Source organism: Periophthalmus magnuspinnatus, chromosome 14 (genome assembly GCF_009829125.3).
Source record: "Periophthalmus magnuspinnatus isolate fPerMag1 chromosome 14, fPerMag1.2.pri, whole genome shotgun sequence".
Taxonomy (NCBI): domain Eukaryota; kingdom Metazoa; phylum Chordata; class Actinopteri; order Gobiiformes; family Gobiidae; genus Periophthalmus; species Periophthalmus magnuspinnatus.
The window spans coordinates 31730023-31753938 of NC_047139.1; the positions used below are offsets into that span (position 1 = coordinate 31730023).

A 23916-nucleotide genomic window follows, 5' to 3' on the forward strand; every position below is an offset into this window, starting at 1 on the left:
GTAAAAACCTTTTATTCACCAACACGGTTTTTTTTTCTTTCTTTTTTTTTTTTTATTAAAGTGGGATGCCCAGCAGTCAAAATCTAGAAGCCAAGACTTTGTGATCAAATAGTTGTAAAATCTTGCTGTTGTATGTTTATCCATTCACAAAAGGTGTTTATTGCTTGTCTCTATGGAGATGTTATTGCTTTGCCTAGAATATTTCACAATATGGCATCACACCTCTCCTTATCTTGCATTTACTCAGCTACAGGAGTAATTTATTGCTAACAAATACCTTGAAAAAACTATCCATGGAAACAAACAGGTGGCCGATCCTCCCATCAGAAAAGTTACATAGTGTAGCTTAAAATACAGCAAATTTCTTAATAAGAACATTAATAGTAAGAATAGCAATACTATATTAAGAACTAGCCTATCACCATAGACTATACAAATATAAAAATAAAAAGTTATACACATTAAATAACTACATGTAAAACCACAATTCCAATAAATGTGGCACGTGTTGTATGTGTTAACGCATTCACAAAAGCAGTTTTAGTTTTAGCCTTGTAGGTTCAAATATATAATCGCAAAAGATTTGTTCAACTTCCCTTTTTTGTTTTTACCCTGAGAAATCCAACTCAGCCATCATTAGAAGACCAAGGACATGGTCTTGGACATGTTACACAGTAAAGCATATAAAAAAAAAAAAATCCAAGCAAGTGGCACCACTATTACGTCAACTTACAAGTCAGATCTGGGGAAAGGCAAGCCCACTCACAGAAAAAAATGTATTTTTTTTCCATTTATAATAAAAACTCCTGCAATGAAAAACATGTTATATACGTTCAGCTTTACTGCAGTACTGCAGCACTTTTCTAGACACTGTTACAACATGTTTACTGAGACAAGCAGGTGCCCAAAAAAGTTACACAGTGCTCCTTTAAAAGTAAAACAAATATATTGGCGGATCATGAGTAGTCCAGAAGTGTAGCAAATTTATAGGTAAAAATATTTGAGATGTACCTGCACCTGGCCCAAAATAAGGTAAATATATATATATATATATATATATATTATTTTTTTTTTGCACTATTGTAAATACATAAATATATACTGTATACTTGGCTTTTATCAAAGTCCTATTTTAATGTAGTAGTTGGAGGCTGCAGTACTGAGACTCACCACAGTGTTGTTCGTCAGCGCTATTGGGACAGTCCTTGTGTCCGTTGCAGTGTAAAGCCTGGGGCAGACACTCGCTCATGTTTCCACAGGGGAACTGACCCAGAGGACACAGGATGTCCACATCCTCCCTCCCCAACGCCAATGCTGCAACAGGACAGAGGAGAGACTGTACAGTGCTGGAGTACTCAATTTCATTACTTAAGTAGATACAGAGGTAAAAAGTTACTCAAGTAAAAGGTATCTATGTAATCCCTCAGTCATCCAGGACATCCATAGTTGTAGGAGTGAAAATGTTTGGAGCCGTGTTCAAAATGTTACTTCAAAAATGTAGTGGAGTAGAAAGTACAGGTAGTGTTCTCAAATGCAGTGAAGTAAAAGTAAAAGATATCCACTATAAAAGTACTTAAAGAAAGTGCAGATACCTGAAAATTTTACTTAAGTACAGTATTTCACTACTTGTATTCCATTTCCGTTACGACCTAAGCAAAGAATTAAGTGAAAATACACCAAAATAAGATTACTCAAGTAGAAGTGCAAAGTAGGACAAAATTTGAAGGACAAAACGCTAAATAATGCGCAAAAAGTACATTACTTATTACTATATTTCTGGTGTAATAATACACTTTTGCAGCACATGCACACATCACAGCACCCACCTCTACTTCACTTAAGTGGGATAGTGGCAGAAGAGTTAGCACGCTGTCTTCTTTTGGGTGTTAAATTGGATTTATTAAAAGTCTGTACAGTTTATGTTCAGGAAATGAATTTTGAAATCCATCAAGAAGAAAACAAAAAGTATGTAACACATTGACCAAACACCACTCAATTGCTTTCGCTTATCAAGGATGAAGTTTCCACTATGCTGTCAACAATATCAATTGCAACATGCAAATAAAGTGATTAAACATTAATTGTCTGTCACAGTTACTGAAGCTGATTGTATTAAACAGAAACAGAGCAGTTTTCTATAGTAAATGATACAGTTATTAATGACAATAATTTTGCAAAAATACTGATGGGGCGAGCAGAAAACCCCTCCCCGAACCGCCACCTTAACGTGGTGGAGGGGTTTGAGCACCCGAATGATCCTGGGAGCTATGTTGTCGGGGGCTTCATGCCCCTGGTTGGGTCACCCATGGCAAACAGGTCCCCGGAGACGGGTCTGACTAAGAGCGGTTCAGAAGCCCATCATGAATAGAGTAACAACGAGGCCAGTTACGTCGCCCGGACTGGCGTTACCGGGGCCCCACCCCTGGAGCCAGGCCTGGGGTGGGTGCTCGGCAGCGAGCGCCTGGTGGCCGGGCCTTTCCCCACGGGGCCCGGTCGGGCCCAGCCCGAAGAAACGACGTGGGGCCGTCCTCCCGTGGACCCACCACCTGCGGGAGGAGCCATGAGGGGCGGGTGCGGAGAGATCCGGGCAGCAGTCGAAGGCGGGGACCTCGATGACCGGATCTCCGGACATGGAGACTAGCTCTGGGGACATGGAATGTCACCTCACTGGGGGGGAAGGAGCCTGAGCTTGTGCGGGAGGTTGAGCGTTACCGGCTAGATATAGTCGGCCTCACCTCCACGCACAGCCTGGGCTCTGGAACCCAACTTCTTGAGAGAGGTTGGACTCTCCATTTCTCTGGCGTTGCCCGCGGGGAGCGGCGGCGAGCTGGTGTGGGCTTGCTCATTGCCCCACAGCTCAGCCGCTGCGTGTTGGGGTTCACTCCGGTGAACGAGAGGGTCGCGTCCCTGCGCCTTCGGGTCGGGGACAGGTCTCTCACTGTTGTGTCGGCCTACGGGCCAAACAGCAGTGCAGAGTACCCGGCCTTCTTGGAGTCCCTGGGAGGGGTACTAGACAGTGCACCAACCGGGGACTCCGTTGTTCTCCTGGGGGACTTCAACGCCCATGTGGGTAACGACAGTGACACTTGGAGGGGCGTGATTGGGAGGAACGGCCTCCCCGATCTGAACCCGAGGGTGTTTTGTTATTGGACTTCTGTGCTAGTCACAGCTTGTCCATAACAAACACCATGTTCGAGCACAAGGGTGTCCATCGGTGCACATGGCACCAGGACACTCTAGGTCGGAGGTCGATGATCGACTTTGTTGTCGTGTCATCTGACCTCCGACCGCGTGTCTTGGACACTCGGGTGAAGAGAGGGGCTGAGCTGTCAACTGATCACCACCTGGTGGTGAGTTGGATCCGCTGGCGGAGGAGGAAGCCGGACAGACCTGGCAGGCCCAAGCGCATTGTGAGGGTCTGCTGGGAATGTCTGGCGGAGCCCTCTGTCAGGGGGGTCTTCAACTCCCACCTCCGGGAGAGCTTCTCCTTGATCCCGGGGGAGGTTGGAGACATGGACTCCGAGTGGGCCATGTTCTCCACCTCTATTGTCGATGCGGCTGCTCGTAGCTGTGGTCGTAAGGTCTGTGGTGCTTGTCGCGGCGGCAATCCCCGAACCCGGTGGTGGACACCGGAAGTAAGGGATGCCGTCAAGCTGAAGAAGGAGTCCTATCGAGCCTTGTTGGCTCGTGGGACTCCTGAGGCAGCTGATGAGTACCGGCGGGCCAAGCGCCCCCCCGGACACCTTTTCCAAAAATGTTCCAATTTCAGAAAAACTACAGTTGCACAATCACTATCCCAGTTGCTTAACCACATCATTTTATTGTCCATTTTTTCCAAAATGCCTCTGTAGCTGCAAACTCTTTAGTTGGCCAAGTCAGAGTACAACTAATGCATACATATAAGTATAGGACACAAAGACACCAGTTTGAAAAGTTTTTTTTTTTTTTTATTAGAAAGTAGCCATTTTATTGGTATAGCACATTTAAAAACATGAGTTGCGCCAAAGTGGGAAAAGCACCTTAATTTAAACACAAGTTGACACAAAATAATGTAAAACAATTTCATAATAAACATAAGTTATAAGAGAATAAAAATAAAATGAAAGTGATAAAATTCATCCAGATAAAAGTCACAGAAAAGGGGAGTGGGGTTTAGAGGAAGGAGGCAAGCGAGGTTCACAAAAGCTTTACGTCACATCCACACAAATGCAATACACAGACAAATCCAGCAGATGTCGCTCTTCTGACTGTGTCAAATGATTCGAAGCAGTGTGTCATTTTCAGTACAGTTGTGTCAAAGTGGTTCAGAGTTTCATGAGGTTTCAGTTTCACCAACACTAAATAGAACTATCCCGGGTTTGTTTTGTTTTGTTTTTCAATCAGTTAAATCACCACACACTAGTTAGTTTAAACATTTTATTTAGTTAAATGTGTCAATTAAGTTTAATACAGCAATCCTCTTACCTGCATCTCCACATGGTCCAAACGAAGAGGGGGTGTGCCCTATGTCAGCCATTTTTATAGGTTTGAGTGGGGTCGAGGACCAGACCATGTGGAGGGGAAAACTGGTTTAAGTTTGTTTATTTTTTTGTGTTAATGTCTTATGTATTTTTGTTTCAATGATATAAGTGTTTATAGTTTATTTTGTTAAACACTTTAGTTAAGGGACTTGGGCCCTGAGATATGGTTTCATATGGAAGATACTGCTCATGTTACACCCACAGCCCTGGAGAAGAGATGGTGTATACCAGGGGGAGGAGCTTCCGGTGCAGGAGGGTATTTTAGCAGGGCTAATTAGACAAACGAGAGACATCAGTTTAGCCAGGGTACATGTGGCTTTTTCCCCTTAGTTGTTTAAGTTCTGTTGCTTAGTTTTGTTTAGCACTGTGTATTTTTGTAAATATGTATTTTTTCTTTTGTTCACGGGGTGCCACAACGTTGACAATAAATTTTGTCTAATGGGACTTTTTTTTTGAGTCTGCCTCCTAATTGATCACTTCGGGCCAGCTTCCCCACACTGTCCAATTTGACACAACCACATTCCTAAATAATCTCAAAGTCATTACATAGCGTCCACACAAAAAATATAAGACTGTTGATAAGGAGTCAGTTAAATTAATGTTAAAGAATTTCTATTGCAGAAAGTACTTTACTCACTGTCCTCAATGTTCTCCATATATTATAAATAACAGCAAAACATTGCCAACACATCAAAAATATAATCTCACACCAAATTTAGAGAGTGACATCAGAAAAGGAATCTGGCATAATGCTCCCTCCCTGACACACTACAGAGGGAGAGGGTCACTGATTTCAGGTTCCTGGGAGTCCAGATCGAGGATGGCCTGACCTGGAGCAAAAACATCTCGGAGCTGCTGAAGAAGGCCCAGCAGAGACTCTTCTTCCTCAGGGTGCTGAGGAAAAATAACATCACACAGAGACTTCTGCTATCCTTCTACCGCTGCTGCATAGAGAGTATCTTGACCTATTGCATCAGTGTGTGGTATACTAGCTGCACGGCGGCTCAGAGGAAAGCTGTCCAGAGGGTCATAAACGCAGCTCAAAAGACCATTGGCTGCCCTCTCAGGACACTGGCGGACTTAGACACTTCCCACTGTCTCAAAAAGGGCCAACACATCCTTGGGGACACCTCACACCCGGGGCACTCTCTGTTTGAACTGTTACCGTCGGGTCGGAGATACAGATCAATCAGAGCAAGGACAAATAGGTTGACATTTTTATCCTATAATCATAACCACACTTAATAAACATACTAAGGGATTAAAAAAAAAAAAAAAAAAAAAAGCTACCCAAATCCCTGGAAAAATAGCCATGGACTAGTTAACGCAGGCTATTTAAAGATGACTCACGATTATGGACAGAGCCGTTTTCCCGTTTTCCCAGGGCGCTTACCTTTGGTGCCAGCGTGCATCAAGTGCATAAGAAGAACCACGATGCACAGGTCCATGGGAAGGGTCAGAACTGTCCCCGCGCTGCTGCTCCTGCCATTAATGTGCCATAAATCCATCGCACACAAAATCACAAACAAAACAAAAACATCCTTAAGATTCCAGTTGAAAGTGAAACAGTTTGACCACTCAGATGAACGTGAACCCCCGCACGTAAGAGCGGCTCATCTAAAAACACCCTGCCCGCTTTACTCTGCTCGTCTCTGGCTCCGGTCACTGACAGAAAGCTGAAGTGAAAGCGCTGGGACTGATCCAACTCCCCTCTGTTTCTCTCTCTCTTTTTCTCTGTCTCTCTCTCCTCTCTCTTTCCCTCTCTCGCTCCTCACTCTCTTCCTTGTCTCTGTCTCCCTCTTCCTCTCTCTCTCCCCTCTCTCTCCCCTCCCTCTCCTCCCTCTTTCTTGCTCTCTCTCTCTCTCTCTCCCTCCCTCTCCTCTCGCTCTCTCTCTCCTCTTTATCTCTTGATATCAGACTCTGTCAGACTGATCCAACTCCCCTCTGTGTCTCTCTCTCTCTTTGTCTCTCTCTCCTCTCTCTCCCTCTTCCTCTCTCTCCTCTCGCTCCTCTCTATCTGTCTCCCTCTCTCTCTCCTCCTCCCTCTTTCCCTCTCTCTGTCTCTCACTCTCTCCCTCTCTCTCCCTCTCCTCTCTCTCTCTTTCCCAATCTCTCTATATCAAACTGTCACATGTGCTTTTAGGATACAACCCTCTCTCTCTTTCTCTCTCTCTCTCTCTCGCCCCCCTCCCCTCTCTTTCACCTCTCTCCCTCTCTCTCTCTCTCCTCTTTTTCTCATGATATCAGACTGTCACTTGTGCTCTCACTCTGTGGTAGGAGACATCTCTCTCCTCTCTCTCTCTCTTTCACCTCTCTCCCTCTCTCTCTCTCCCCCTCTCTCCTCTCTCTCTCCTCTTTTTTCATGATATTAGACAGTCACTTGTGCTCTCACTGTGTGGTAGGATACATTTCTCTCCTCTATGTCTCTCCTCTCTCTCTAGAATTTTAGCTAAAATATGACTGGTTGGAGCCTATAGCAGCCCCTCCTGGTCTGGAATAGACTAAGTACACCCTTGACAGTGGTCGGTTATAATGGAGCTGACACATGCTGGCTGCATCTAGGGCTACTCCTACAAAAGGTGTCATTAAAAACAGAGACAAAACCCACTGTTCTGGATTTGTGAATTGAACATTTTGTTATTTGAACTGAATGTAACAAAAGCTAAGATGTTCTGTATCTGTCAGTGACTGCCTTGCATATTCATGCTACATGTTACAGGCCAAATCTCTAACACACACACACACACACACACACACACACACACACACACACACATATATATATATATATATATATATATATATATATATATATATATATATATATATATATATATATATATATATATATATATATATATATATATATATATATATATATATATATATATATATATATATATATATATATATATATATATATATATATTGAAGGGTATGACAAATAATAAAGCTTCTGAGTTGCATTACAAATACATATATCAAAATTATTGAATGCATATTGATTGAATAAAGCTTCTTAGGTGCATCACATCTACATATATACCTTTTGACACTGAAATCATAGAAGTTTTGAATATTGTCATGTAACCACTATGTGTACACCGAATTCATGTATCCTTTGAATGTTGCACTCTTTTTAAGGTCATCTAACGGGCACCATGTTTATGCTAAAGTTTGAACAAGATGTACTAACACCGAAACTATTCACTCAGTATAATATTCCAATATTAAAGGAGGCATTGTAAGATGTGAGTTATGGGGGGCAGCCAGTTCTTTGTAGAAACTCCTTTCACAGAGATAAGGCAGCCGGACGAGACCCAAGGCCGAAAAACAAACCGGTGCTGCCCGGAGAAGTGAACGAGGCTGGAAGGAGGAACCAAGACGTCAACCTACTCATCACAATATTTGCATATTCATGTTACATGTTACATTTTATCCTTTGGGGCCAGGGAAAAGCAGACAGACCGCCTGCTGCACAAACGAGGGATAGATCATTTTGACCCCGGGTACTGTATTAGATTGTAACTGTCAGGGGAATAAACTTTTGAGATTTGAACTGATCGAATCCAGTCGTCATTTTGATAGAACACGCCTAACAATATATATATATATATACATATATATATATATATATATATATATATATATATATATATATATATATATATATATATATATATATATATATACACGTTAGAGATTTTATATATATATACGTTAGAGATTATATATATATATATAATCTCTAACGTATATATACTATATACTACTACTACTCGCTATATATATATATATATATATATATATATATATATATATATATATATATATATATATATATATATATATATATATATATATATATATATATATATATATATATATATATATATATACATACATATATAGCGACCCATGTGTCAAAAACTTTGCCCACCCCTGGCATAATGCATATAACATGAAAACTAGGACCCATGATGGGACCAAGAGATAAAATCAAGGGATTCCTCTAGTTCAGGGGTAGATGCTCTCTATACTGAATGGAGATGTAGCATTATTACCTTGAGAAGACCCAGTCTCATTTGATCCCAGAAGCTAAGCAGGGTGTGGCCTGGTTGGCACTCGGATGGGAGACTCTTGGGAATGCTAAGTGCTGTAGAGGGCTCAGTCTTTAGAATCTACACTGTTGTGTCCATGGGCAAGACACTTTACGCACCCAGTGGTGAAGTACACTGGTGTAAGAATGAGAGTTCATTATGCATTGTCCCATCCAAATAAACAAATAATAATTATCCTGCAGAAACATAAAAAACAAAACTTAAAAACTTAAACAGTTTTGTTTTTGTTCACTTTTATGTTGCATCATTTGGATCATGATTTGCATTGTAGGCCAGACACACCCAAATAAATGACTTAATGACGCTTGACTAAAAAAATCTTTCAAAGACAGGGAAGAGAGGATTTTCATCTTTTGAGCCAAACAAATTAAAGATTGAACCTTCAATATAGGGTTCAATGTTAAAGATTGATGCTAGATATTGACCTCCAAAGTATTTCAATAATTCATGGTCTACGGTTTACGAGAATCACAGTTGCTTTTTTTGTCCATATCACTTGCCTGTTCAACCAGTCCCTTCTACATTCTGTCTGAATCCAGAAGGGACTAATATCCGACCACTGAGTGTGAAAATCCCCATCTCTTCTCAAAAAATCTCATATCATTCAAAAGAGATCTGCCCTGTTTCTCAGTCCTTTATGTTCAAACACTGAATGTTAGCTCTCATCAATAAACACAAAATGAATAACAGAAAACAGTTCAAATTCAGTATTTTGTTGGTATAGCATTTTTAAAGTCTTTTTGTCAAAATTCCTAATATTTTTCTGTAAGTGTTTCTCCCTGTTAAACTTTTATGGACAGTACTTTCCACTTCAACCATATTATTGTATCAAGTTATTGTATTATTGACTTTTGGTGTCTGCCGTTAGTTTCTTCTGGACAGCTCTTTTGTTTAAACGAACACTACTCTATACCTACTTTGTTTTTTTGTCTTAATCGGTGACACATGCAGGATTCAGCACTGCTGTGTAGTCATTTTGGTACAAATGGAAAAAAAAGAGTGATGTGGGGCAATCCACAGGAGGTGCCGACACTTTATTGTGATGACGTTTACAGCAACGTCAGCTCCCATTGGGCACTACAGTTTTCTAATGCAGAAGTCAGTCGACTTGTTTCTTTTATCAAGTTGTTTCAGACAAATATTGCAATTTTAAATGTCCAAATTATAACATAATGGTCCACCAGCCAATCAATCAATCAATTTTATTTATAGAGCACTTTTCATGCACACAGACAACTCAAAGTACAGAGTTAACATCACAACAATTTGCAAAATATAAAAGTTTACATAGTTAGCAAAAAGATAATTTAAACTGTTGAAACATTCACATCAATGAATATATAAATTCATGGAGCTTAGCCATTAATTAAAATTTTCAGGTTAAATTCATGTGTCATAGATTAGAGCTATATAGCAGACACAAGCACAATATATCTATAATCTTTAGCCTTATTGGTTTCAATTTCAATGTCAATTTATTTTTGTAAAGCCCAAAATCACAACAGCAGTTGCCTCTTGGGGCTGAACGTGAGAATTAATTTAACAAACAGAAAATTAAAAAACAGCACAATCAGTGAGGTTTATATTTAATAGTTTTCCCACTGTGGTCCACAGATACCTTTCAGTCTGTCAGCCTTTGACTGCTGAAAGAAGTGGGACAACTACGGTACTTTTGAACAAATCAAATAAAATCACAGTAAAATCACAATCTTTTGCCTTGTGTAAAATAATTTCCTGTTTGCTGCTTCCAAGAATACACAGGCATGCTTTAAGGGTGTAAAATGTGATTTTAGCCTCAAAACATGACTGGAAGATTTTTGACTTGTATTATGTGGACTGATCAGTTTGTTGCTTACTGGGTCCCCACTCTACAAAAAATGCTGGCTTTTTCATAAGTGTTTCAAAGGGCCCATATTACACTATTTTCTAATGTTGTTTCCTCATCACAAACAGACCTGGAATTGTGTTTTGTTTCATTCACACATGTTTAACACACAAACCCTGCATATTTAAGCTGATTTCTTGTCTCAAACAGAAAACACATGACATCACCTTGTGATGACTCCATTGTGTTTTTAAATTGCATACACCTTCACTACAATCATTTGGATAATTACAGCCTTGGAATTTCCAACAAAATGTAAAAGGTAGCTGTTAACTTGAATACTACCACATTGTGAAATCACAAGGTGGAATATTTTGAGTTTTGGAGATGTAGATTAATAATAAAGGGTTACTCAGACACAAGTGAATGAGGAGGTAACAGCATTAGAAGATGGATTTAAATCTGTCAACTGGACAAATCTTGTAAGAGTGAAGACATTTCGCTGCTCATCCAAGCTGCTTCTTCAATTCTGGTCAAAATGCTGGTGGTCACTGCCTTTAAATCTAACTGAGGGGAGGGGCTAACCACACTGAAACTGTAAACAGCTATTGTCTCCAGTTTCAGCTGAGACTACCCTATTCAGCCCTTAACAACCCTGCTATTGTTCTCATTGTTCTGGGTCTAAGGATGGAGTTATAGATGGGGGAGAGATTAACTCCATCCTCAGACCCAGAACAGACAGCTTCATCAAATGACATTAACTGACCCAGAAAATTAAGCTCTTTCATGTAAATTTTGAGAGCACTACTCAAAACCAATTAAACCAAATTCTTTTTTTTTTTTTTTTTTTATAATATAGTTGAACAGTTCTATGTTCCCTAACACTTGCAGTCTAAAAGTTATTCAATTCAATTCATTTTATTTTTTTAACGCCCAAAATCACAACAACAGTTGTCTCGAAGGGCGTTCATGTTTTGGTTGATGGGGGAAACCGGAGTACCCGGAGGAAACCCATCCAGACACGGGGGGAAACATGCAAAACTCCACACAGAAAGGCCTGGCGACCCGGGGATGAACCAAACCTTCTTGCTGTGAGGCATGAGTGTTGCCACTCAGCTACCGTGCTGCCTACACACAAAAACAAACAGGAAAATCAAACAACAGGAAAAATCAGACAAAACAAGAAAAATCGGCCAGGCGAGGAGGAGGGAGGGGGGCGGAGGAGGGCCAGGCGAGGAGGTGGAAGACCAGGGGAGGAGAAGGAGAGCCGGGTGAGGAGGAGGAGAGCCAGGCAAGGAAGGAGAGGGGGGCGGGTGGAAGAGGGCCAGGCGGGGAGGAGGAGAGGGTCCAGCTGTCATCGGGGAATCTGAAAGAGTTACACTCCACAGGGGGAGTGGGACAGGGGACCACATGTGAATAGCATTGCTGATGAGAAAATAGGAGGAAGCAGAGGATAGTGCTCAGGTTGCCATACTTTCCCCAGCTAGTTATCACCTACTGCAGCCTGTCTTATCCCGGGTTTTAATGTCACTCCCAGCCAATCTGGTCATAGTTAGTTCGGAGTGACATTTAACTAAGTAACCTGGTCATAAGCTATACCGAAGAGGAAGGTTTTAAGCCCGGTCTTAAATACAGAGACTGTGGGGGCCTGTTTAACATCAGCAGGGAGTTGATTCCATAGCACAGGAGCTTGGTAACTGAATGCTCTCCCTCCCACTGTACTTTTGGACACTCTAGGAACCACTAATAGTCCTGCATTCTGAGAGCGGAGTGCTCTGTTTGGCTGGTACGGGACAATAGCATCTTGCAGATAGGATGGGGCCATACCGTTTAGGGTTTTGTATGTCAGGAGGAGGACTTTGAATTTGATTCTAAGCTCGACAGGAAGCCAGTGCAGATATTTTAGTGCAGGACTAATGTGGTCTCTTCTTTTAGTTCCTGTTAGGACTCTGGCCGCTGCATTTTGGACCAACTGGAGGCTCCTTATAGTACTTTTGGGGCAGGCGGCGAGCAGAGAATTACAGTAATCAAGTCTGGAAGTAACAAATGCATGGATGAGTTTTTCAGCATCGTTTTTAGGTAAAATATTTCTAATTATATTTTGCAGGTGAAAGTATGCGGTTTTACAAGCTAGGTTTATATGGGCTGTGAATGAGAGATTTTGATCAAATAGGACTCCAAGATTTTTTACAGTAGGGCTAGAAGCTATACTCACATTGTCGAGTGAGATTATCTGGTCTGACAGAGAATCTCTTTGACCTTTGGGACAAACGACAATGACCTCTGTTTTTTCAGGTTATACTTTGTAAATTTTCTTTCAGTGTTCTGCCACCTGCTTGTCTTCATTGAGATGTTTTTGCTGTGTCTTGGAAGGTTTCACTGTATGGTGTTTAACATATCTATCACCATGGGATCAAGCATGTAGGTCCAAATAATTTACAAGTCAGATCTGTAGAGAGGTAAACCTGCTCACCATAAGAATGAATGTGTGTGTGAGTACGTGTGTGTGTTCCATTTATATAGTGCACCTTTAAACCAGAATCAACAGGGCTTCTGACAAAGAAAGAACAGTTGAATTGGGCCTTTTATTTATTCTGCATATTGCTTTTCTCTGACTCAACAAGCAGCAAATGAAGCCGCCTTATAACGATGAGAGGAATATAAGTCATCCTGTATGAAAGCTACATTCACTCAGTCCTCAGCTCCACAATGACAGTAATGAATTCAGTCAGATTCAAAATGTCAAAGATGGAGCATTACCTTGGTTATATCATTATTAATGAACATTTGTGAGCATCAAAATGATATTTAAAGTTTGCATTATTTTTGGTCTTACTGCAACTAGCCTAAGTGAATGAATGAATGTAACTAAGCATTTAAACCATGCATTTCTTGCAGTGAAAAGAACTGATGCCTTCATAATATAGGTCACTGGAACGAACGGGTTTGAGCTGTGACACATGGAACTTGGGGTGGATGCGGAGGGAAGGAGGGAGTTAAAGTCGTACTGCAGATGGGCTGATAATTTTGATGATTTTAAATGCCCCCAAGAAGGAAGGAGAGAGTCTGTTTTAAGAGGAATCTTTTTATAGGAAAGCCAAGCTGACTGACCTCGCTGTTTTTGAGGAGCAAGGGAACAGTGCTTGTCTGCAGCTGCCTTCACCCTGGCCCCAGATTGAAGAAGGGTTGCCCTGGTTCTTTTGCAAATCCTGCGGCAGCATTGGAGGTGGTGTTGGATGGAAGGCACCACCAGGTCCTTCTCCTCAGACGGGAAGAGTGGAGGCTGGTAACCTAGAGAGGCTTGAAAAGGGGATAGGCCGGTAGCAGAACTCACCAAGGAGTTGTGAGAGTATTCAATCCACGGCAGGAAGAGCATTCTCCAGATCTTGGTTTGCCCGCTCAGTTTGTCTGTTAGGCTGGGTAAGACTCACCGATGTGCCCAATCCCTCACAGATAAAAAGCCAAACTTGTGCCATGAATTGCGTTCCGCGGTTGGAAACTATATCCACTGGAATTACATGGAGTCTGAACACATGGTTAGTTATCTGATCTGCTGTCTCCTTGGCGGTCGGAAATTTCGGTAGGGCAAAGAAAAGGGCTGCTTTAGAGAACAACTACTGTAAGAATGACTATGTTACCTTGAGATGGGGGAAGAACAGTCACAAAGTCGTTTTGGAACAGGCAGAGGTTGGAGCAGACCAGAGATCGTACTGGGAGGACCATTACCTGATCAGGCTGAGTGCGTTGACCTCGGACCAGATCTTCAATCTCCCAGCGAATAGCAGTGACCACTCACGTGGGTGACATGATAGGTTCTGGAGGGGTAGGAGTGTCCTCCTGGGTGAACTGGCATGAAAGTGCATCTGGGTTGATATTGCGGGACTCCGGACGATATGTGAGGATGAAGTTAAACCTACTGAAAAAGAGCGACCAGTGGGCTTGCCAGGAATTCAAAAGTTTAGCTGACTGTATGTAAGCTAAATTTGTATGGCCTGTCCAAACCAGGAAAGGATGCCCAGGCCCCTACAAACAGTGGGGCCACTCCTATGACCGATTGTGTGGGTCAATCCTTTGAGAGAGATTTTCTCCATGGTCTGTGTCCGTGTCTGAGGAATCCACCTCTACAACAAACTGGCACGAGGGATTGGGCTGACGCAGGACTGGAGCAGAGGTGAACAGATCCTTCAGCTTTCTTAAAGCAGACTGGACTTCTGGGGTCCAACAGAACTGTTTGGAGGGAGAGGTGAGTTTAGTGAGGGGAGCAACAACATGGCTAAAGTCTTTGATGAAACATTGGTAGAAGTTAGCAAACCTAATAAACCTTTGCAACTGCTTTCTGCTGTTGCACTTAGTCACCGCCTTTACTTTCTCTGGGTCGGCCTTCACCTGTACACATCCCACAATAAACCCCAGAAAACTGACCTTGCCCACGTGGAACTCACATTTCTCTGCCTTCACATACAGTTTGTTCTCTGAGTTTGAGCCTCTGGAGGACCTGGAGCACATGCTGCTGGTGTCCCTGAAAATCAGAATATCGTCTAGATACACGAACACAAAATGATTAAGAAAATCCTGTAGTACATTGTTGATTAGAGTTTGGAAGACTGTTGCAGCATTGGTTAACCCGAGTATTGAGTATCTAGTAATGCTTTTGCATTACTAGATAGTCGAAGTGTCCCAGAGGAGTTTTGAAGGCTGTTTTCCATTCATCCCCTTCCTTCCTTAGAAAACACCTATAATCCCCACATGATAGGCGTTTCTAAGGTTTAGTTTGGTAAAGATGCTGGCCCCGTGAAGTGGAGTTGAAGCGGAGTCAATGAGTGGCAATGAATATTTGTTTTTAACGGTGATATTGTTGAGATCCCTAAAGTCAATGCATAGCCTTCATGTTTTGTCTTTCTTGTCAAAAAAGAAAAATCCAGCTCCTGAAGGCGAAGAGGATGGGCGGATGATACCAGCGCAAGAGAATCACGGATATATTGCTCCATAGTCTCTCGTTCGGGTTTGGAGAGATTATATAGACGACTGGAGGGCAAGGGAGCGCAGGGCAGGAGGTCGATAACACAGTCATATGGTCTGTGGGGAGGAAGAGACAGCGCCCGACTTTTACTAAAAACGTCCCCTAGGTCATGGTACTTGTGTGGCACTGAGGAGGGATCAGGCTTGTCTGGAGGATGACTAGAGTGCGAGTTGGGTCCGCCTGCTGTAGACAGAGCAGACTGTAGGCAGTTAGCATGGCAAAAAGGGCGACTCGCACATCAATGAAAACTCTTCATATTTTACTGACGAGAACTGAGAAGCCCAAACATGAGCCAAAATCCACTCATTGTGGGTGTAGGTTGACGATACAATCCCAGTTTGGTATGCTTGTTGGCAAGACACTTAAGTGTTAATGAATAATGTATTCATGAGAGCTTTGAGTGTCTAATTAAATGCTGTAATTGTTAATATATCATCAGAGGGAGACGGATTATTATGAAGAAAAGGTTTTATGAAGAAAATACTTTTTTGATGTGTAATGCAATTAAAATGTCATATTTGAAGTAAGAATTGTATACTTCACATCTGAACATGGCCTCTCTGTGTTCTCTGTGCTGATTAACCTCATAGTTCATGAAGCACAGAGAAAGTGCCACACAGCTAGCAACACCGCCAAGAGACTGCAGCAGGACCAATACAAAGACAGCCCTACTTTTCCTCAAGGTTTAACATCCTGGAACAATTCATAAGTGCTGTCATTTTGATGGACAGCTCTACTATTGCTTTGCCTTGGATAAAAACCTCCCATTTAGTTTCTCAATTATAACATTTTATTGTTATAGCTGAAGGCTTAGAAGAGCTGCCAGCTGCTTGTATCCATGCTGTTATTGCTTTGCCTGAATGTTCCTGTAACAAACAGCCCATTTGTTACAAACGTCAGCCAGTCAGCACCTTACACCCTTCACTAAATGATCTTTAAATTGCACTTACACTTTAATAACACACAGCACTTTGAATATTATTTTCACTTTAACAGATAAGACAATTGCACACAAAGGATTTTACATTTTACCCAATTTTAGTTCTGGAGGCCCATCACCACTTTAATTGAAGTTGTGTGTCCTGGAGGGAAAAGGCAACACAAAATGAAGAGCTAATTCACTGAATTGAGTATGTGCAATATTATAGTTATTATAGTGCAATACTTGTTTAAGGATGTTTTTTCAGTGTTTGTCTGTGCGTGTGTGTGTGCATGTGTGTGTGTGTGGGGGGGGGGGGGGGGGGGTGCGGGCATGTGCGTGTGTGTTTGTGTGTCTGCTTGCGTGTGTGCTCTGTCTATGTGTGTGTGTTTGTGTGTGTGCCCACGTGCATCTGCGTGTGTGTACATATGCATGTGTGCATGCGTGCCTGTGTGTGTGGTTTAATTTGCAGTGTTTTAGTGAATAGTGAACTTACCTCTTGTGTTCTTGTGTCCACGTGTCAAAATGTTCCCTGGAGAAACAAGTTTCCTTAAGAAGGTCCTGAGGCAAGACCAAAGGCATGTTGGGCATTTTAAAGGGTTTATGGGTTTTTAAGTATATCTGGTGTTGCTTGTCGGGTTTTATGTATATATTTCTATAAAGTAAATTTGGTTTATGGGTTACTTGGAGGTTTTAGAGTGGCTTTAAAATGCTAATTAGCACTCACATTAATCCAGTTAGTGGGACAGGATAAAAGGCGCCTGAGACCATGACAATGTATTCTGCTGTTGGAGGAGACGCTGCTAATCAAACTTCCATTGTACAATGTACTTGCACGTTTGTAAAGAATTGGGAAAATTGTGAACCACACCAATGCTGCTGTCTCACAGCAACAAGTTACAGTTCCACTCTATGACTTTAAAGTGATCTAATTCCATGATGACAAGAAGATGACACCTCCAAGCCAAGTTATAGTGATCTGAAGCTTGGTGGATCGAATTCTGCTCTCAACATCAGTAGAGCGGTCAGATCCACTGACCCACGGTTGGCGGTACAATTCTATCTCCCACAGTTGTGGGAGATGGAACCTGAATGTTCCACAGAGAACATTCAGGTTTTTAAAAGCAGGCACAAGACCCATCTTTTTAGCATAGCTTTTGATTATTATTTATCACTTTAGTTTACTCCTCTATTTATTTAGGCTTATTTAGGCTGGCTAGTATGTTTATGTTGATATCCATGTTTTACTTATGTTTTATTTACTTGTTTAGCTTTGACTTAGTTTATTACTTTTAATAATTTTAGATTTGCCAGTGTTTCCTCTGAGGAGCCCTCTGCACCGGGAGCTGTGGTTGGCTGTGGCTGCTGGGCCCTGGCTCGTGGGCCCTGGAGGTTTGGTCTTACCTCATCTCTTCTCTGGGCCCTGGGCTGGTGTCATGTGGCTGTGGGTGACCTTGCTCCTGGTGCAGATGGTTCCTCTGGTGGCACTCTCTCATCTGGTTCATCTTTATCCAGCCTATTGCACTTAAACATATTTTAATGAAACCAAAGGTATTTTTTACATGTGTTGGGGTCATGGGTGGGAGTGTGCGTTGGGGCGGGGGGTTGTCTGGTTATGTTTATTGATGTGTTGGGGTTGGGTTGTTTGGCTGTGGGGTGGTTGGTCGGGTTTGGTGGGTAGGACTGTTTTTAATGCACTGTAAAGCACTTTGTGTTACATTTTTTGTATGAAAAGCGCTTTATAAATAAAGTTTGTTGTTATTGTTGTTGTAGTTAAATGTCATCATTGTGTCCTTGGACAGGACACTTAACCCACCTCATCCCCAGTGCCTGTGGGGGGGGGGGGGGGGGTGTGTGAATGGGGGAGTGCCTTGAAGGTGGAAAAGTACTGTATAAAAATGTGACCAGGGCAAAGCATTAATATCTTATTGAGACTGATACAAATGTCACATAATCTTCAAACTCATTGTAATGTCATTTACACCCTTAATATTACACTTTCAATCTTGGATGTGCCTTCTTGGATGTGCCTTATAGAGAAGCTCCCTTAAATCACTATTATTATCATGTTTTTATGGCTGTGTTTTATGGGTTCCTGTTCTATCAATTGATCAAAAGAAGCACAGTCACTTTTAGAACCAAACATGGAGCTGTGTGGACATTAGTGCAAAAAAGGTTAAGGACTTGAATTCAGAATACGCATGTTGATGTCAGTATTTTCTATTTGATTCTCCTTGTGCCCCATATTGTAAGGAGTCAATTTTTTTTATGCTATCTGCAACTATAACTCCATTAGAGATTCTTGACTGGTAGAGCCAAAAATGTGTGAAATCATTTGAAGATCCTTTTGGATCTAGTGTTTTGAAATTGATTGTATGTAGCACAATCACTGTCCTTCAGTTCTGGGATAATGCTCTGAAGATGATGCAACAGTAGTGTAGTGTCCAGCACTCTTTGCAAAACTGCATGTAAGAATCAGATAAATGTCACACTTAAAGTTGAAAGCAAAGCAAAATGTCAAGATTTCCCTCTCCCTAGATATGTCCTCTAGAAATCCTGAAAGTAATAGTTTTAAAATATAATATATAAAACTGTTGAGCATGCCTTTAAATTGAGAGATAGATTTATAAATCCATGCAGCTCATCTTTCAGCATCGTCATATCCAGTACTCTTTTCCTGCCAACTGGAAACCAATGCGAAACACTCTTTTGGCTCAGCTCATCTCCTTCTGGAGTAAACTACATCATCACTGTAATACTTTTACCCTGTGCTGAACTGAGTCTTTAAGCTTTCACTAATACATTTTATCACATGATTCTGCTTTAGGGTTAACTGTGATAATGACGACTCTATTTTCACTTAAGCTCACTTCAAATACTGGGAAGGAGTCCATGATTTACATGCAAATAGCATGTCCCTTCTTTTCACTGCAAGATAGAAATGGACCCAGATTATTTGAAGTTCACATGTATAAATATGAAATAAAGTTACAAATATCTTTTAGCTAAACTTGTTCTAGTTCTTGATATGTTTTTAAAGATGATGTGAAACAAGTCTTATGTGATCAGCAAAAATCATGATTTTTTTTTTTATTTTTTCCTATTTGTACCTAAATGACTATGCAAAGCTGACAAATTCAACATGTATCACATGTATAATTAAGAAAATAAAATTGAAGAACGGAGTAAATACATCACAGTGGGCATATGCCGGTGGTGGTGAAAACAGGGATTGATCTTGAAAATAAGCAATTAAAGACTAATCAAACACAGACACATCACTCCAAAAACAACTTCAAGAGGGTAAATCTGAAGGAAACTATAACATGGTTAAAAGCTCTGCTCTGTTTTAAATGTATCCTCTCCATGAAGACAAGCAGGTGACGCCACCAGGTTTGATCTGTGAAAGTTGACCCTGAAACATGCATAGTTTACAAGCTATTTTTTTAACAATAATAAACACCTGCAGTTCAGTAAATCTGAGAAAGTTTAATGCCTTACCGTAAAACAACAGGCCAAGCAGTACCATCTTTACAGAAATAAGAAATTGGCAAATCTCTGCCTGCTGAACACTGCAGCTCGCCTGCTGACAAAAACCAAGGGACGAGACACAGCAGACCTGTGCTGTCCAGCTGCTCTGGCTCTTATTTTATATTAGGTGCAATTGAGAATGTTCTTATTTGGATGCACTGTATGTGTCCAGTTTGCACTCTATGGGTCCAGTCTGCACTAGCTAAAAGCTAAAAGAGTTTTAGAGATTTTCTCACCCAACTGTGAAACTACAATCTGGCCCTTGTCTCTATACTCCATTTTAATTTTAAGTTCTTGAAGAAATCCCAAACAACATAGTGATCATTGGCAAAGTGGTAATTTCTCAGCCTTAATTAAATGAACAGATCATAAAGTCAGTACACTGTGTACGTCCATGTGGTTTATTTCTTTGGTTTTTCAGATGGACTTTGTACAGGACAGCTTGGGTTTAGAAACAGATGAAGTAGTCACACAGTGAGAATTTTCCTGATTGAAAACAGAAAAAAATATTTTTCAAATCTCTTTTTTACTTTCAGTTCTCATGCACAAGTTGAAGTCCATTACCTAATTCCATTAGCATTAGGTAGTGGCCAAAATGCCAAACATCATGTAATTATGTCTTATGCCATTCTAATGTATTTTTAAATGCATTTTTATCTTTAAATTAAAAAAAAACTTTTTTTCCTTACATGTTTTATAGCCTGTGGTTTTGCTCAAAATTGATTACATTTATAAGATACATTTAATGCAACTGTGGAACATTCCAGCCAAAGCATGTAACAAATCCAGTTTTCTTTTAAAGTTGTTTATAAAAGTATTTTGGATAAATATTTTTTTAAGCATTTCCCAGACTAGCAGAAGATCGACACTACGTGCCCATTGAATGACCATTAAAATCCTTTTGTCAAAATGACAAATGAGCTGAAGTCATTGTATTTTTAAGATGGGCTGATGTTTTACACAGCAGCACAAAAGCATTTAATCCTCTCATTCTCTCAGCAGTCACACTTTGTACTCTTCATGTTTGGCGTTATATCTTTTTTAATTTATGAGACAGATAATTTTGGCAGCATAGATTCTGTTTTAACAAAGCATATGAATAATATCTAACTACAAGTCACAAGCTTCAATTTATGGTACCAAGCCTAGATACATAAATAAAGGACATCATGCAAAATACTGCAATACCAACAATGCCAAGAAAAAAAACTATTCCTCCATGATGTCTGAAAGGCAGAAATAGCCAGAAAAATGACCCAGTGGAAGGATTTGAATGAGTCAGTGTGTTCTTGTTTGAATTACCGTAAATTTCGGACTATAAGCCGCTACTTTTTTTCAAAGGCTTTGAGCCCTGCGGCCTATACAGCAGTGCGGCTTTTTTATGGGATTTTTACTGGATAACGGCCCCTTGGGGGCGCTCTCTAGCTGTAAGCGTAAAAGTGAGACAGACGTGGGGAAAGATTCTGCTCTGAAGAATTCACTAGTTTTGATTTTGAACGATCATTTTGCGCATCATGAAATGGATATGATGCAGTTTTTAAGATAAAGAAGGAAATAGAGCAGGGGTCGGCAACCTGTAACACGCAAAGAGCCATTTGGACCCACTTTCCACGTAAAATAAAACACTGGGAGCCGCAAATACTTTTTGACATCTAAAATGAAGATAACACTGTGTATAATAATAATAATAATAATAATAATAATAATAATAATAATAATAATAATAATAATAATAATAATAATAATAATGTAACGGAATAATGTAACGGAATAATGTAGGTTTTATTTTCACGGACAAGCCTTCTACACGTGGCAGATAAATATGGCAAAAACAGCTTAAGTGCATTAAAAAAATACAACTCACCAAACCGCTGCATCAGTGTGAGCCCTGCGCTGATTATGTGTTTATGTCTACTCTGCTCCGCAGTTTCTTTAAAAAAAAAAAAAAATAAAAAAAAATAAAAACTCTAAAAGCGTATCGTTTAATCCCAGGTGCTTATTCTCCATGTGCCAAAGCAGTTTTGAAGGTTTCATTGCCTCATTTGCTTTTCTCGCATATTACGCAGAGCGGACTCTGCGCGTGAGTCACCTGTAGCGACAAACCCAGATTTTATGTAGGCATTGTCTGTTAAATTTATCTTTCTTTTTCTTGGAGATCGTAGTCTCCTCTTCTGGCTCCTCAGTTGTCCTTTTCCCCTTTGTTAAAAGCTCTCCAAAGACTTTTGTTTTGGCTCATTTTTCACTCGCTTGTGGCTCTACTTTTGTGCGTCGTGTCTGATGTGTTATACATGATACGTCATCGCGGAGACAAGAGCAGATAATATACTTTCTACTACATCAAATGGATTTCTGTGGCGATTTCCAGGAGGATTTTCATGATACATCTACGGACGAGCTTATTAGTGTGTCATTAGGGACGGGCGAAAGTTGCTCCTGACCCCTGTGCGCACAGCGTCTGAAAATCAGGGCTCTTTACGCAGGACTGTGAGCTGTGTCTGTGTCTGTGAGACGTGAGCGGCGTTTGTTTTGAACATTGTTCCGCGAGTGTGACGCTTATTTTGAGCAACGAAAAATAAGAAAATATAATTTTATTTTAAGATCATAATCATCTTCCAATTTAAACTACAACAAAAAAGAGCTAACACAAATAAAATACACTTCAGCCACGCAGAACCGCAGTATAAGGCTGAAAGAGGCGCATGCGGCTCTGGAGCCACGGGTTGCCGACCCCTGAAATAGAGCCACTGCACGTGAGCTCGGCATCAATGAATGCAACTTGGTCAATGTAAAAAGACGACAATAGTTTTCAGAGGAAATAAAAGCAGATTTTCCGTGTTGCTGCAGCTTTATTTTCTAAACCTGCAGGTGTGTTCATCATGTGTTGATGTCGTGTTGGTGCCAATTTTTAGGCACAGTTTTTAAAAAAGCGTGTCGGTGTACCGTCTTTCTGTGTAAATAGCTCATGTTACAATATGAAAACCTGCGGCTTATATTCAGGTGCGCTCTGTAGTCCGAAATTTACGGTAAGTGGTCATTATTTTCCAGAGGTGGTCCAAAGGAAGAACAGTGGTGAAGTGGTGGAGGTGGAGCATGTGGGGAAGAGAGTTTGCCTCTACCTCTCTCTTCTGTCAGGCAAAATGATAACAACACTGTAACAGTATTTTGTCTATAGTAGTTTATTTGTAGATGGGCGGGTGCTTAGATCACTATGTCTGCTGGTGCACATTTGGCACATTGAGCGTTTCCCCAACAGAAGGCAAGTCTTCTTTTTTCTCGATCTTGAACATGTCTTGAATATTTTATTTTATTATTATTTTATTTATTTATTTTTTTACAACTTTTACATTACAATGAGACTGCTTTGGCACCACCAATGGATTTGGTACATTATAATAAACATTTTAACAATGCAACATAAACATGTGCCAACAACAGCCTGAACAAACTTGAATATATTGACCAGAATGCGTTAGCGGATGGTGACATAGGTCATTTGTCGTTTTTGGCAATCTTTTCGCTCCAAGTAGGTTTTGTTTTTGTTGTTTTAAATCAATCAATAAAAAAAAAAAAACAAACAGAAAAATAAAATAAAATAAAAATAATTTTCTGCTCAGTCAGTTCGTCATGTATCCATCCATCCATTTTCTTCTGCTTTATCTGGGGCCGGGTTGCGGAGACAGCAGTTTCAGCAGGGAGGCCCAGACTTCCCTCTCCACACATACTTCCTCCAGCTATGCCTCAGGAAGATCCTGAGGCATTCCCAGGCCCGCCGAGAGACATAATCCCTCCAGTGTGTCCTGGTCTTCCCCGGGGCCTCCTCCAGGTGGGAGGCGTCCAGGAGGCATCCGGAATAGATGCCTGAGCCACCTCAATTGGCTCCTCTCGACGTGGAGGACCAGTGGCTCTACTCCGAGCTCCTCCCGTGTGACTGAGCTCCTCACCCTATCTCTAAGGGAACACCGAGCCACCCTGCGGAGGAA

At 41.0% G+C, this 23916-nt stretch overlaps 1 protein-coding gene across 1 annotated transcript in view; it reads right to left on the bottom strand.

The window, feature by feature from the left end:
• Positions 1 to 6174, bottom strand: part of rxfp2a (relaxin family peptide receptor 2a) — a 52648-nt gene extending 46474 nt beyond the window's left edge. Inside the window, exons 1-2 of the mRNA XM_055226420.1 lie at positions 5914 to 6174; positions 1171 to 1314 (exon numbers count right to left, since the gene is read on the bottom strand). Of these exons, the coding sequence (XP_055082395.1) occupies positions 1171 to 1314; positions 5914 to 6028 (259 nt within the window). The 5' untranslated portion in view covers positions 6029 to 6174. The remainder of the gene's footprint in view (positions 1 to 1170; positions 1315 to 5913) is intronic.
• Positions 6175 to 23916: the final 17742 nt, after the last annotated feature.